At 41.9% G+C, this 15,570-nt stretch overlaps 2 protein-coding genes and 1 long non-coding RNA gene across 3 annotated transcripts in view; 1 reads left to right on the forward strand and 2 right to left on the reverse strand.

Annotated features, from left to right (window-relative positions):
- Positions 1-103: 103 nt before the first annotated feature.
- GCLM (glutamate-cysteine ligase, modifier subunit) lies at positions 104-13,202 on the reverse strand. The gene is made up of 7 exons (XM_014939024.1): positions 12,940-13,202; positions 10,116-10,181; positions 8,296-8,380; positions 7,476-7,532; positions 6,016-6,218; positions 4,639-4,753; positions 104-2,389 (listed from the first exon to the last, which is right to left on the reverse strand). The coding sequence occupies exons 1-7, from the start codon at positions 13,057-13,059 to the stop codon at positions 2,220-2,222; spliced, it is 816 nt and encodes a 271-aa protein (XP_014794510.1). The 5' UTR covers positions 13,060-13,202; the 3' UTR covers positions 104-2,219.
- A 1-nt stretch (position 13,203) lies between these two features.
- The window catches only part of LOC106886229 (very-long-chain enoyl-CoA reductase-like), a 26,048-nt gene continuing 23,681 nt past the window's right edge, over positions 13,204-15,570 (forward strand). Inside the window, exons 1-3 of the mRNA XM_014938961.1 lie at positions 13,204-13,627; positions 13,738-13,745; positions 13,868-13,948. Coding sequence (XP_014794447.1) covers positions 13,204-13,627; positions 13,738-13,745; positions 13,868-13,948 — 513 coding nt within the window. The remainder of the gene's footprint in view (positions 13,628-13,737; positions 13,746-13,867; positions 13,949-15,570) is intronic.
- Positions 14,064-15,538, reverse strand: LOC106886186. Its single transcript, XR_001411605.1, has 3 exons — positions 15,401-15,538; positions 14,542-14,803; positions 14,064-14,276 (listed from the first exon to the last, which is right to left on the reverse strand). It is a non-coding gene; the product is annotated as an uncharacterized LOC106886186 (long non-coding RNA).

The raw sequence follows: 15,570 nt of genomic DNA on the forward strand, positions 1-15,570 counted from the left end.
GCCCAGGGCTGGAGCCGCCAGAAGATGGTGAAAGCCCAGAGCCTTTTGTGACACAGTGTAAACCGGTGTTATCGGGAGGGTGAGAATTCACACCAGGCACAGATTAAAAGCCTCCAAGGATTTCAAATTTTAATTCAAACTTTCAAGTTTCTCATGGAAGGAAATCCCATCTCTCCCCACTTTGACACAAAACAAATTAATGAGACAACCTGATAACATGTCACACTGTCAGCAATTCTAGAAAAATAAGATTACCACGTCTTGAAGTTATCATGTCTTAAGGGGTACTTTTCTACAGCAAGCAAATCGTTAACAGTTTACAGAAAGGAAATAAATAATTATCCCATCGGAGCAGCCTTTGCATTGTTATAGCTCAATTCTTGTTTCATAGCACTTCAATGTATAAAACTGAGCACACGTGCGAGTAATACAGTACAGAATGTCAACAGCCAGACACACAATTACAGGCAGTGGTTAATCAGCAGCAGCACACAACTCAAAGCTGGTAGGCAAGTTTAAAACAAAACTCATGTCATTTTGGAACTCTGATAACACTCTGACCCAACACTAAAAAAAAAAAAAAAGACTAAATTTTGATTAGGAGAAAAAAAAATACAATCAAACTTTTATTGATGTGTTACTAGTTCCAGTTCCTCCCCTCACTCACATACCAAAAGAACTGAAGCAGTCCAAGAGAATTTCCCAGTATTTGCCACCTACAGATAAGATGTTTGAGGACTCAAAAGGTATCTTGGAAAAGAATAATCTTTTACTTTAGTGGAATGGATTATGGGAAGCTGACTCTCTAGACACTGCCTACAGACATTTTAATTCCACTAGCTGCCTACACGACAGAATTTGAAAGATGTTGGTGAAGATTCATTCCCTTACAGTCCAAAGCTCAAAATATGTACAACTAAGTTAACGAGTACTACTAGTATGAAGTCCTGCTCCTACCTGAAATCGGAAGGCAAATAAGCATTTTAGATACTCAGTATGAAGCTCCTGCTGAACTACAAGTTGAGCTTTAAATCAGAACAGACAGCAAAAGGCCAAGGAAATGAAAAGGCCTTTTTGATAAAAAGACTGCATTAAACCAGAAGCCTTGCCTTAGCTGCAGCAATCTCTCTAGGATTCAAAAGCCTGTGTGCCAAACTACTGCCAACCAGAAATAGACCTAACTTCAAGCTAACCCTTGCATCATTTCTGAATGGCACTCAAGCAACACAGTTTCCAAGGCAACCCCAAAAAGAAGTCATCCATGTTACACAATCCTGCAGTGAACAGCTTCAACACTTACTATCTGTTCTGACTTGGCCAATTCTGATCGTGTAGTTCACAAGTGTCACAAAAAACAAGCCACAGTTGAGAAGATAACAGGCACAGTTCAATTTTTGATTAACAGATTTTTTTCATCACTTGTTTTCAATTCTTAAACATTCACACAATAATACATTTTCTATTTCAAACAGTACAGATGCCATCACACTTGTGCAAACAGTAAGCACAGCATATTGAGGCACAAAGAAGCCAGAAGGAATTCAAGTAACAGTCAGAAAGTAATTTGAAAGATGCATTTTTTCTAAATCATATAGGTCTTTTACACTATATTAAAAATAAGCTGATTTTCCCATCCACACAAATTAAACAGCTGACTTGCCTATATATACATACCAAGTAATGAGATACCAGTTTAATTTTTTGGAAAATTTTTCATAAAAGATGACAATTTTCTATAAAAACTAGTCCTCGACTGCTTGAAATCTATGAACCCACCAGATAAGTAACTATTATTTAAGAGAAATTATTACTTTTTTTAAATAAAAATATATACGTTTCTCTATAGTACCTAATGGCAGCTAAAATATAATGAAAAATTTACAGTGAACTGGTCATACAAAGAAAAATATTTTAAACTGTTTCTCTAGAGATAAATTCCTTTGAAAACAAACAAACCCAAAAAATTTCATATTTTAAATGAACTGGTCAATAGGTTAAGAAAGATAAATAGTGTTAGGACACCGCAGACACTCCTGCTCACATCACACCGAATCATTACAACTTTTGGTCTTTGTTACAAATGCTGTAAAAGTGTCTCTATGGGGGAAAAAAAACCCCAAAAACAAACCTGCAAGGTTTCCCCCATTCCCAAGAAATTAAAACAGTAAGCCATTAAAAAAAAAAAAAAGAAAAAAAAAAAGAAAAAAAAAGGAAGTGTTTTAAGAGGCATTTCTTTTAGCTTGCATGATATAGCCTTTGGACTTGATAATTCCTCTGCTTTTAACAATGACTGAATACCGGAGGAGCCATAAAGGAATCCATTCGTGTGCTTTCGTGTTCTGGATGCTTTCCTGAAGAACTTCTTGGAAACTTGCTTCACAAAGTAATTCTGAAGTTAAAAAGGGATATTCATGCTTTAAATAATGTCATGTAAACAGCTGCAAAGAGCAATACTTAGTAAGAGAACCCTTTTCCTACAGTCAAAAATCTTAAGCAGTGCCAGATATTCCACAGATCCACTCTTCCGGAACGCACATAGGGTAAAAGCAGCTGAATATTACAGAAGAAATCTTCAGGACACTGTTTTTGCAACACTGAGTATTTCGCACAAAACTAATTAACTGAGATTTCTACAATATCGAATGGAGTTGATCAGCAGAGGGGTTAGCAGGAAAAAGTGACCATGAGATGTGAGAAGCTGGCTAGACAGAGCAGAGGCAAGTAAAGCATAAGCCTGAAATCATCAAAGTACTGAGCATTCTCTGTTAACCTCTGCAGTCACTGGGAGCTCAATATTTATAGCATCTCCCATAACTAGCCTCATAGTAACCACAAGTCCAGAACGCATTAAGAAAAACAGGCTTAAATGCAACAAAGCAGAAAAGGAAGGCAAGTACAAATCCTCCTAGCTCCCTCTGGAAAGTCAGTCAAGGGAACAATTTCTTTGATGAGGACTGTCCCCAAAAGACAGTCTCCAGAGTGTTCAGCTGACCATTACAGAAAAGTTAAGCTTAGCAAACAATGCATAAGGGAATCGCTACTTGCTTTGTTTTCTATCCAAATCATCTTCTTCATTTCATGACTCTTGATAGAGAGTATTTGTTAAATTGCAAGTTACACTTTGGACTTCACAGGACATGGAAATTGTCGGATTGGCAATTCACCTTGTATGCTGCCAGAGCAGTGCTGACACAGGCTCAAGCACTGATGAAATTCATTAGCTGTAACAGTGGTAAAGCATGTACTTCCTAAATAGCATTTCATGTACCTCTTTTATTTGTGTGTGTTGGGGGGAGGAATGGGAAGAAACAGAAACTATAAAAATATAATCATCATGAATAGTTGGTCATAAGGAAGAATGTAGGGAAGGAACAAACTAAGTATTGTTTAAGACTTCTCACAATTTCAGCAAGATATTTAAGGCATTATTATAGTGAAGAAGATCAGAGGATGCTTGAGAGAATCTAATATAATTCCCGGACTGCTATAAGGAGTTGTTAACCCACAGTTCTAGAGTCTAAAGGAAAGCCTCCAAGTCCCTCAATCATTTACTAAGTGAATCACTGCACAAAACAAGTAAAGAATAAAGAATTTGCATCAACTCGTTTTGTAATAATGTTATTTTAAGAAGTCCCTACTTCAAAAGAATTCTGCTTAATGAGTAATGATTTTACATATTGTCCTGGTTTTAGCTGGGATAGAGTTAATTTTCTTCCTAGTAGCTGCTGTGGTTTGGATTTAGCATAAGAATAATCTTGATAATACACATTGGTTTAGTTGTTGCTAAGTAATGCTTATATTAAGTCAAGGACTTTTTCAGCTTCCCCTAGAAGCTCAGAGGGAGCATAGAGAGGACAAGCTGGCCAAAGGAATATTCCATACCATAGATGTCCGCTCAGTATATAAATGGGAGTTGGCTGGGGGTGGGAGGGGGCAGGAATCCATGATTGCTGCTCAGGATGGACTCATCATGTGGTAAACAACTGTATTGCATCACTTATTTTATATATTCTTTTATCATTACTGTTATTATCTTCTCTTCCATTACCTTGTGTCTACCTCAACCCATGAGGCCTCCTGTTTTTTCCCCCTGATTCTCCTCCCCTGTCCCACTGGGGAATGGGGCAGGGAGCAAGTGAACAGCTGCACAGTCCTGGTTGCTGGTTGGGGTTAAACTACAACACGTCTAACGTTACTGAACTACTCAGAAATCAACTGACCATCAATATTTTTACGCAAGCTATCTCACAGACAAGTTCTGAGTAAACAGATTGTCATTTGTCATTTAGTGGCCTTCAGCATGACAAGTTTCATTTCATTCTATGTTTTGTAGAAATAAGCTGTTTTTTAAACATATGTAATACAAATTTCTCATTAGTTAGGTCTTCAATTTACTTTATTTTCTCTGATTAAAATGGTTTCAAGACACTATCCAAGCTGGAAGACTGCCTTTTCCCTCCCTTTCTTGAAGCAAAAGCAGGAACTTAATAGAACTATTTTACAGAGGAGAAACTTTTAGAATCCTTTGTTCAAGATTCAAATGTAACAAACTCTGAAGTTTGGAGAAGATTATTCCAAATTCTGTACTGAATAAATGCATTTAGAAATCTTCTGTTAACTTATCTGGCAAAGCCTTACCTTTTGGGTCATTGTGAGTTAACAGCTGTATGTCAAACTGTTTTGCAAACGCTGTGAGATCAGGTGGCATCACACAACAGGAAGCTAAGTTCACCTGATTACTACTTGGTTTCACCTGAAAATAACAGAATACTTTTATAAGGAAAAAAAAAATTAATGTACTTATTTTAGTTGTTTCCCCCATGCCCTACATTGCAACAGAAATTTTGCTTCGAACAATTTGCTTTTGACCATTGTTTTGAGGTCTCAACAAGGCTAATTAATTCTGCATGATGCTGAACACACAACTCCTACATCAGCACAGAGCCCAAAACAAGAATAGATCTAACTTCAGGTGCTGCCACAGCCAAGGTGAGTTACTAACCCATTCTTGCTTCCTGTCTGCTGTGCTCCCTAAACAGCAGCAGGGGGTTAGGCTTTTTCCCCCTCCCTAGTACAAACATAATAGGAATGTTACTTTGAAAAAGATGTCAAGTAAAAAAAATCCAAAAATATTTTTGTTAAGGATATATAATTTGCAGTCTTCTATGCCTTCAGGTAAGTGCCTAAATCAGATTAAGTAAAAGGGGCACCCTTCCACTCTCTCTGCTTATCACAAACTGCATTCATTATTGCCATGCAGGTGGTCATTTATCCCCTCAATTATCCTCCCCATAGAATACACAAAACAGCAAGGAGCACAAATCTGGACTGTCAGCAGAACCTTATATATAGATACAGTATGTCCACATACCACAAAAGAAGTATTATAAGAGAAGTATTCAAAGAACTAATATGGAAACTGCAGATCCACAAGCTTACATGAGCATGGGCACACACTAGTACAGATCTCCATCACTCAAATGTCAAGAGGCAATTAGTCACATTGGACAAAAAAACCCAACATTTTGCCACTTCATTCACAGCTGGCTTCCTCTTTACATTTAAGCTTAGCATTCAAGCAGTGTTTTTGCAAGAGGAATCCCTCCATTCACAACACAGCTTAAAGTGAAAACAGCTATGTTTTTAGATTCACCAGAATAAATGTGAAGTTTAAGAAAGAGTACTGTTTATACTCCTTCCCAAATACAAAAGCATTCAAAACTGAAACCTTCTGTACTTCAAAGAACCTGCTACTGAACAGGTCTGTGGTTTCCAGCCTGTGCTGGTCCATATGTATAAAAACACTGAACAAGTGACAGTCACACTGAGCCTCCCCGACCTTGAACCACCCCCACCTTATGGATTGTGCCCATACATAAGATGCTGAAAATAAAAGGGCTAGGTAATATTTTGCATATAAGCCCATTTATAACAGAAGCTTAGAACAACATGGCAGCCAACAAAACAACAGTTTCTCTGTCCTAGAAATGCTACAAGTCAGAAGCTTGTCCTCACCTGTGCCCACAGATACAGCTGCTCTAACAGTGTTTTATCTAGGTCAGAGGTCCCTATGGCAACAATCTTTTTGTTTTGAACTAGATTTTCAAGTTCTTTCCAATAAGGTTGCAAATACTCCAAGGAGAGGCTAGTTCCATCTTCAACGGGAGGTGGGGCAATAATGACAGAGTCTAACTGCTCAACTCCAAGGGCAGAACACGCTGAGGAAAAAGAACAGAGATACTGCAAAATCTTTTGAGAGATACAAACACAAGCAGCACAACTCTTCAAATTCTGCAAAACCCACATCTCCTGCTTCACTCTGCTGGCTTCCCATTCACCACTTGAAACCTCGAGCATATCAGCAGTCAAGGATTGCAACACAATGTTTTCAGCAAAGAATCAAAGACGCAACTGAAGGACAAGTTTCACTTGTAGGTCTTGGGAGAAAACCCAACAAATCAACAAAAACCACACCACCCAAGTAAGCATGAAGCTTTTTTCTCCTTTTCAATGTTAAAACTGTATTTTTCTCTCAAGACAGTGGTGACATCAAGAACTCTTGATTTCTTCACTCTCAATTTCTTCCAAAATCTGTAAGTTTCACTCTGAACTATAACTCAAGTACAGGGCATGGACTAGGATAACTATATGATATGAATGTAAGGAATTAAAATTAAAAGCACACTGAATATAGAGATTTAAATTGCCAAAGAGAAGTGACAAGTCTTGGAGTACCACTGAACTTTAGGAAAGATGCAAATATAATAAAGCCAAACAGCTAAAGAAATTATTTTTTTGTGAGGGAGGATTCTATCAATGTATTTTTAACAAATGGAACTACAACATACAATAAGGAGGCTATTAACTGGGGTATCATCAAGAGAATAGAATGATATCTGGCCCTTTGTTCTTTGGTAACTCCTTATCCCCAATAATCTTCCAAAGTGCAAAGTTCAGTGCTGTTCACAATTACTTCTATGTTAGGCTAACAGAACTTTATGTCTCAGTACAGCCATTGTATGGTATTTTCAATAAAACTTAACTATTTCATCATCTGCTTGCAGCGGTTTTATTTCCTAAATAATCTCTAAAATACTGCAGAGTGAGTAGTGAAGTTCATCTTGTTACAAACAACTGGCAACTACAACAACTGGTAAGAACTACTGCATCATTGTTGCTAAAACATCACGTGCTATTCACTTTGTAACAAGTTTTGTGTGAAAGAATAAAAACTTGCTTCTGTGTGGAGCAAGGAGTCAGATTTGGGTTTGTGGACCCAAGGTTACCGCAATCCACATTTAATAAGTTTACTGACTAAAGTGCAAATAGACTTGGTTACCTAAGTCTCTCAATAGGAAAACAGAACATACTTGTGACAGTCACTGAATACACCTCTTGGATGGAAAAGCTTCTAATTTCAGTTCTAAATACTGAGGTAAAAAAGAAACCCTACCGAGTTCAAGTTTCACACTTACCAAGGTCAACTGCATCTCTGATTGAAGAAGAGTTTGATCCAACGATGAAAAGCTTTGCTATTTTCAAAGAAACTGGAATCAATAACTAATCAATCCAGCTATTACGAAGTATATAGCTATTTACTTTTCCTATATACACTACTTAGGAGTTCTTGGGTAAAGGGTTCTTGGAATAAACACCAATTACTTCAAAAACTGAGGAAAAAAAAAAAATCTACCTTCTGATAAGTGACTGCCCAATATAGATACTGTTCTCTTAAATTTCAGAGTTGTTGTGCAGGCTCAGAATAAGAAATCATCAGTTACATGATCTAATAAGCTGTAAAGCTAGGACTTAAGCATCAAGACACTAAGCAATAACCATAACAACCTGTATAAAAGCCCCAAACATAACATACAAACAGACCTCTTCACAACTTACTGAGACTCAAAATGTACTAGTGTTAGTTTGGACTGCCTCCTTCAAGTTCATCATATTCAACCTGGAAAAATTATGCAAATAAATGTGCTTCCAATGCTATTTCTTAATTGCAGTATTATCTGTAATATTTCACTTCAGAAAAGTCAAAGATTCATAAAATAAATTTATAATGTCTTGAGGGGACATAAGTTAAACTAGAAAAATGCTGAGCTGCTTTAAAACCTGAAATATGATTTCAAGTCTGAGCCAACTTCTAGATTACCCAAATGACAGTGTGCACCGATGTCATTTGACTTTGCAATTACAAAACACGGCAGAAAGAATTACATATATGAACATCCTATTAATGACTGCATATGAAACTTTTTTATGCCACCAGATTTTTGACTACGCTCTTACCTGAAACTTTCAACTCATCCCTTTCTTCGGGATTTATTTTTTCTATAGCTTGAGCTACAGTGCATTCCAGAACCTCCAGTATTTCCTGTAGTAAGTACACGAGACTTAGGAATAACTCTTCACAAGGAGGCAGTAAGTTCCTGAAGAATGTTTTAAAGTAACTTAAGTAAAAAAAAAAGCCTAAAAGCCTTACAGCAGTTAGAAACAAAAACAATATAAAAATGCAATAATGACAGAAAGAAAGTAACCCAATACTTCTTGATCTCTGAGGAGAGGTCAGGAAAATGAAGCTATATGAAAGGCTCTATATGTATAAGCCCCAATATAAAATATTACAAATTACCAGTAAGAATTTTTGGAATACGCTTTAGTAGTGTTGTGATCTTCTGCTGTGCCAATTCAAACTGCCTTACTTTAAAAAAAAGCCTCATGACCAGCTGAAAAAACCTATCAGAATTAGGGTGTTTATGGGTCCTGGGTAGGAACATCTTTGCATAAAAGTATTGTGCAATTTCAGTAAAGTCTATGAAAAGCCTACAGTGAAAATGCTGTAAATTACAGATTTAAAACAGTATTTTTGAAACTGAAAACTGATGAATTTTCAGAGATTTCACCTTCTGACCTCATTTATGGTATTATGACATCTCATGTCAGCTGGCACAAGGTGACTTATCTGAAGTTCTTACCTACAGGAGACCTTGTGTTACACACACACACACGTCCCCAACAAAGGAGTCTTTGGTAATTTTTGCTTCCCTACCAAAAAACCCTCAAGTAAGTCTTCAAGTTATCCCATACAGTCAGCATTTTAAACAAAAGTTTTGAGGTTTTTTTTTTTAATTACTGGAAACCATTATAAGAAACTCATAAAAGAATTTGGAATTATGCAGTTAACATGTTTTGACTGTAAACCTTACCTTACACTAAATAATTAACTCGAAATGGATCACTACATCTTAGAGACAAACGTTTGTTATCTTTTTGAGCAATCATTAGATGTTCCACAAATCATTCAGCAATAACTGCCACGCCATGCTGCAGTGTGGAATGTAGCAATGGCAGTTGATGCCACCGTTACACAAGAACTGTTAAAACCCAAAGAAATGGTCAGGGAAGTTACCTGGAGTTTTTGTTCATTTGTTTTAAATGAAACGTGCCAGTATTTCACAGAGCAAATATTCTCTCTCGTGGAAACCAATTACCCCTTTGATGAATTTCAGAAGCAATATTGAAAGAGGAGCAGACAAATACACCGAGATCTTGGTGTCAGATGTCCATGACTCTGGTTTTAAGAATTACGTGGAAGTCTTCAGCCCTCAAGGAAAAAATTGTCACTTTGACATCTTCAGAAATATTTCTGAGACAACCAAGGCTACACTTCAGAGATCCCCTCCAAACAGGATGATCTTCAGCTGCCTAGTTTGTCATGTCCATTGTTTAGATAGTTCTCCATTGAGTTTTTACAAGCACACTAGCAAACTTCTATGCTACACAGATTATTTTTTTTTTAATTTTTTTGTGATTTCCCCAACAATTAACTTAAAATCTTACAGAGCAGGACTTTTATTTTATTAAGAATTGCCTTATTTGCCATCAACGGGATTCTTTACTTTGGTATTTCTTAACTTCTCCAGATTTTCTAAATATTAGGAAAAAAAAAAAGAAAGTGTATGTGAAAAAGTACTCTTTTAAGATATCTGGAGTTGCAGATACTTCTACAGAAATTTAGTAGATTTGTTTATATTTTAAAAGGTGTGAAAACAGAGAAATATGTAGTTGGTTACATGTAACATGGATACCATGCATAACACCTCTCCTACCTGATTTGGGTCTTGTCCAATCTTTGAGCTCCATTCCGTCAGCGTTTTCTGAATGCAGTCCCGCACCTACAAAATATTTTTTCATATTGAAGTGAAGGTGTTACAGCTGCACAGAAATATGATTCATAGGTATGTAGGACACACTGAACAGGTGAACTCATGACACCATTCCTTCAACCACAGAAGATTCTTCCTTCATAGCTTCCATCTGAAACTTGTTCAAACTAGTTTACTCTAATATTTCCCTCTCCTCTTTCACAAAGAGTTAGCAGTAACACAAGCACTGTACTTCAATTACTTCTCAGACCAATGCCATCTTTAAAGGGAAGAACAATGCTAAGCAACAAGAAGTAGGGTGTGAGGTGTTGTGGGGCTTTTTTTGTGTAGAGATTCTCAAGTAACAATGCAGTCAGAGAACAGCATACATGCTATGACACTATTAGAAATGAGACATTACAATCAATCACTAAATACTCATTATATTAATTACTTCTCTTTCCAAGATGTATCTGACCCTTTTCATTTACTGCCTGCCTATCGCACTGTGCCAAACCACTAATGCTTTTAAGTCCTCCATTACTAAAGGGGGAACCTTCAGATCCTGCCCCACACTTGCATTTTTCCTGCATCCACCCATGCAAAATAAACATAACTAAGATTCTGATCACGGATTTTCTTGAACTTAATAAGGCATAACTATTAAGTCTAAAGAGGCTAATTCACTGCATATTGCACCCCCACTTCAGCTCTACCAGTCAATGCTCCAGCTTCCCTCTGACACATCTCGGGAGTAGTTACCCTGCAGGCTAAATAAACACACTGTGGAGACTGCTATATGCCACAGGTATGGAGCACTTTCATGAGCTGCAGCTTTACTTCACTTTCAGCAATGTATTTTAAAACTATGTGGATATCTTCTTTTTGTACCATTAAATAGCATTTTCCTGTGACATTAATTCAGAGAGCTCATGCTATGCACAAACTAGAAGACAACACACACCCACGAAACTGGATTTCACAAAGTTTAAGACAGTAATAATACTTTGTAAGCACAAATTCTATACATTCTTTCGCAGTCATTTAAAACGGCATGAAAAAGATAACTAAATCAAAAAGGTAAGAATTTATTCCTGCCCACTAAATAGTTATCCACAATGCTGGAACTCTTTAGCCTATTTTGATGCAACTCATAATGCTATCTTTTCCTTTCTGAAACAATGTGAAACAGTGGTAAATATGTATATTCTGTATATTGCTACTTTGCAACTGCCACACTTTGTACTTCTAGCACAGTGAGTACGCACAAGCCTCTCTCTCCCAAGCACACCATTCCCCTGCCCTCAACACATGTGAAAAGTGCAGTGTATTTGACCAGTGCTTTGACCAGCTTTTCCAAATGCATCCCCAAATTCTTAACATTAGGGTCTGTAGCTTGCAAAACTTTAGCTTACATCTGCCCCTGAGAACTATACACACAGTAACTACACCAAATAGAAGAAATAAAAGCCAATTTCTTCCAATTAACACTAACTATTTTTGGAATTCCCGCAACTCTGGAAAGCAGGCAGCCTTATGTTTAAATGCAGATTTCCCTGTAAACAGATGAATTCAAAATACTGTAACTGATTAGTTATGCACATTACCCACTCTTTTTAACAACCCTCCAGAAACTACTCATACAAGGGTGCCCATACCATACAGCTAACTCTTTGCTACAGAGTCTAGCCCTATTTCACACAGATCACAGAATGTTGGAATAAGCAACCAGGCCAAACAGAAGAAGTTACTACCACATGACAACTAAATAAAAGTATGATGAATTCTTCCTTCTCATTACATCATCCTCCCAGTCACCTTTCTTACCATTTGTGTGTGGTTAATACGCAATCAACCAACTTCTAGGTTATCAGCAGTGCCACTACATAGCAATAACCAGCCAAACTCATAGCTCTTCTGATGATTAAATGACCATTTTCAGATTATTGTGTCACGACGAGACAGCGAATACAGCGGGGTTCTGAAGTTCGTGGCCACGGGATCTCCAGCCATTTCATCAGGGTAACTTTAAGTGTTGATACATACTGCTAGGGGTAATAGTTTTAAAGCAGTAATTAAAAAGTTTGTTCAACTTTTCAATAAAGAACGATGGCTATATTTCATTTAAACAGCAATGACTAGCTTTCCTCCGACCTGTCACCACAACGAAATGACTAAAATTAGTTTCAGGTTGGAAAAGAGAAGGTTCACCGTTTGTAATGCAAGCTCACACCCGGTCACACCTTCCGAGGAATTACCAAGGGTCCCCTTTGCCACCACGGGCAGCGCTCCAATTTACAAGCGTTTTTAATCCCTCGTTCCCCGAGAGCAGAAAGTCGGTCTGCTTTCTTCGGAGAAACCCAAAAGGCAGCAAAGCGCTTTCTGGGACACGATGTGTGTGTGTGTGTGTGTGTGTGTGTGTAGGGGGTGTGGGTGTGTGTGGGGACTGTGGCGAGCGAGCCTTGTCCCGGCTGGCCCTCGGCCTCGCCACCGCGCTCCCTCAGGCGCTGCCCGCGGCCCGGCCCCAGGCCCTCGGGGCAATTAAACCCTCTTCCCCACCATGAGGGACACCAGGCCGCGTTGTCCACCGCCAGAAAAACCAGCCCTGCTCCGCATAACGCTCGGACGCTCCGCACCCACCGGCAAGGGCCACCCGGCTCTCCCCGCCCCCGCCGACCTCCCCGTCCCCGCCGCGCAGGCGCCCGCCACCCCTACCGCCTCAGGGCGAGCCCCCCCCCTCCTCCGCCGCGGCGCCCTGAGGGGGAGCCCCGGGGTCCGCCCCGCTCACCTCCTCGCCGGGGGTGGCCGGGCACTTCTTGCGCAGGCAGCCCCAGTTGAGGAGGTTGCCGGTCTGCAGGGTGAGGGTGGCCGCCCGCTCCAGCAGCGCGCGGGCGCCGTCCGTCCCCATGGGGAAGGGTTCGTGCTGCGGCAGCGGCGACGACTATAACGGTGACCGCCGGCTCTCCCCGCGGCACCGGGCAGCGCCGTGACTCAGCACAAACAACGGCGGCGGGAGGGGCGGGGGGAACGGTTTGTAACTGTCCCCGGTCACATGGCGCGCGGACAATGGGCGGCGGGGCGGGACCGGGGCGGGAAGGAGCCGCACGGTCGCGCCTGCGCGGGCCGGCCGGGCCTACGGGCGGTTGCCGCCGCTGAGGTGGGGTCTGGGGGACCCGCGGCACCGGGCAGCGCCGTGACTCAGCACAAACAACGGCGGCGGGAGGGGCGGGGGGAACGGTTTGTAACTGTCCCCGGTCACATGGCGCGCGGACAATGGGCGGCGGGGCGGGACCGGGGCGGGAAGGAGCCGCACGGTCGCGCCTGCGCGGGCCGGCCGGGCCTACGGGCGGTTGCCGCCGCTGAGGTGGGGTCTGGGGGAGGGGGGGGGCCCAGACCCCACCTCAGCGACAGCACCGCCCGTAGGCCCGGCCCCGGACCCCCCCCAGACCCCACCTCAGCGACGGCACCGCCCGTAGGCCCGGCCCCGGCGTTGACTGGCTGAGGAGGATTAAGGTTTGGGGGTATTAAGAGCAGGTGCCTTCTGGAAAGCCACGTTCTGAACATTAAAAGTCCTTCTGCGTTGAAGATCAAAGCGTGTGTTTCTTTTATTATTAATTTTTTTCTCTTTTTTTTTTTTCATAACTAATGTAAAGGGAAAAGTAAACCGCAATTGATAGTTTTTTGAATTGTGTTTCTGATGGGTTTTCCTTCCCCAGGCTGCTGGTTGTGCTCAGAGAACACATTTGCGTAACTTCTGTCAGGCTGAGGCGCTGCCCCATCGCTCTCTGGTACAGAAGGTTAGTTTAAATGTTCTTTATATTCGTGTTCTGATTACTTTTCCGTGTCGGATTACTCTCATGTATCTGAAACGTTTTCCTCATTGCATGAATACAGAGCATCTGTAAGGGAAATATGCTGCAAGAAGAGTCGGCTTATTTGAAAAAGCGGTAGTTTTGTTTTCTTTAACATAAAAATCCAGAAAGTCAAACCTGGCCCAAAGGTTGACCATCCAGACTTGTAATCAGCTCAAGAAGGAGTGTACACCTCCATGCTCCTCCACGGGGTTACCCATATTGACACTAGTAGTGAATTCTGTCCCGTGGGTCTTTCTGATCGACCTCCTGGCTTTCCAGTAGAAGGGAAAGAAAGGAAAAGCAGCCCTTTTCCAGAAGGGCTGGAAGCCAGCCCTTTCTTTTAGTGAAATTTATTCTGTGATATTTCATTTAAGTAGCTTTGATGGTTATAATTCTATGGAAGCAGGTTACATTTGGGGATTGCAGAAGGTTTTCGAACAGTGCCTAGCATAAATCTTTCTGTCTAATGGAAATTTATGGCAGTGAAAAAGCAATGTTCCTTTACAGCATTGTAGAATTTTCTGATATTTAATTACCTTAGCTCTAGAGAAAGGATATCACATAATGAAGACCAGTTGGAGGGAACATAGTATTGGCCTCTGTACTGCTTTATGCCGTGCATTGAATTCCCCGTGGCAGCAGGAACACATCACAGGAGAAGACAGGATCTCAGAAGAGTTCTGTGGTCAGTCCAGTCACCCCGAAACCCAAGGTAAACATCAGAGGAAGGAAGGAGGGCGCTTTCTGCCTCAGGGTCAGTTGTATTTTCGCAGGTTATCTCATTAAGCTACTTCAGATCTGAAAAAAAAAAAAAAAAAAAAAAAAAAAAAAAAAATTAAAGGACCTTGTTCAGCCTAGAGGAAAGAAAACTGAAGGAGAGCCGGGGGCGGGGGGCGGACGGAGGGAACCCGGGTCGGGCCCCGCAGCATCCCGCCGGCGGCGGACGGGGCTGCCCGGGGTCCCGGCGGACTCCTCTCTCTTCCCCGCTCCGTCTGCATTGGAGCGCCCGGGAGCCGGAGACACCCGCTCCCGGGTCCGCCACGGCAAGTCACCGCCGCTGGAGCCGGGGTTTCCTTAGGGCGAGGAGGCAGGAGCGGCCCCCGCCCGCCCCGTCTTTCCCTTCCCCGGGCACGGTCCCCTCGCCGCCCCTCTTCCCCGCGGTGGTCCTCGGGCGCGGCCCCGGAGAGAGGGGTGGGGGTCCCGGGCTCCGGGCGGGCTGCCGGCGGTCGCGGAGGGCGGCGGATCGATGGCTCTGGGCTTTCCGCGGATCCTCCCGAAGGCAGAGCCCCGGTCAGCCTGCCGGGGTGCGTCTGGCAGCGCATCATTGATTTCCTGCAGTAATTCTGTAATGTTCGGAGAAAAATAAATTCCCCTTTCTAATGCAGTGCCGCTGACTCGTCACTCCAGGCGGTGGGTGAACGTTACTCTCCCGTCCAGGTCTCTGAGCGCCGAGAGCTGCGGTACTCGGTTGGTGCGGGTCCCCGGCGGTCCCCGCACTGCCGCAGGCTGCCGGGGACACCGCTGCCGCCCTGACGCGGGCGGGGCGGGGGGGTCCGAGCGCCGCC

This window comes from Calidris pugnax, unplaced genomic scaffold (assembly GCF_001431845.1).
Source record: "Calidris pugnax isolate Ruff unplaced genomic scaffold, ASM143184v1 scaffold18, whole genome shotgun sequence".
Classification (NCBI taxonomy): domain Eukaryota; kingdom Metazoa; phylum Chordata; class Aves; order Charadriiformes; family Scolopacidae; genus Calidris; species Calidris pugnax.

Coding starts and splice junctions, on each gene's coding strand:
- GCLM (XM_014939024.1), bottom strand. CDS start 13,059: ATGGGGACGGACGGCGCCCGCGCGCTGCTGGAGCGGGCGGCCACCCTC. Junction 8,381..10,115: donor TTGGACAAGACCCAAATCAG/GTAGGAGAGGTG, acceptor TACTTACTACAG/GAAATACTGGAGGTTCTGGA. Junction 2,390..4,638: donor AACTCACAATGACCCAAAAG/GTAAGGCTTTGC, acceptor TTTTAACTTCAG/AATTACTTTGTGAAGCAAGT.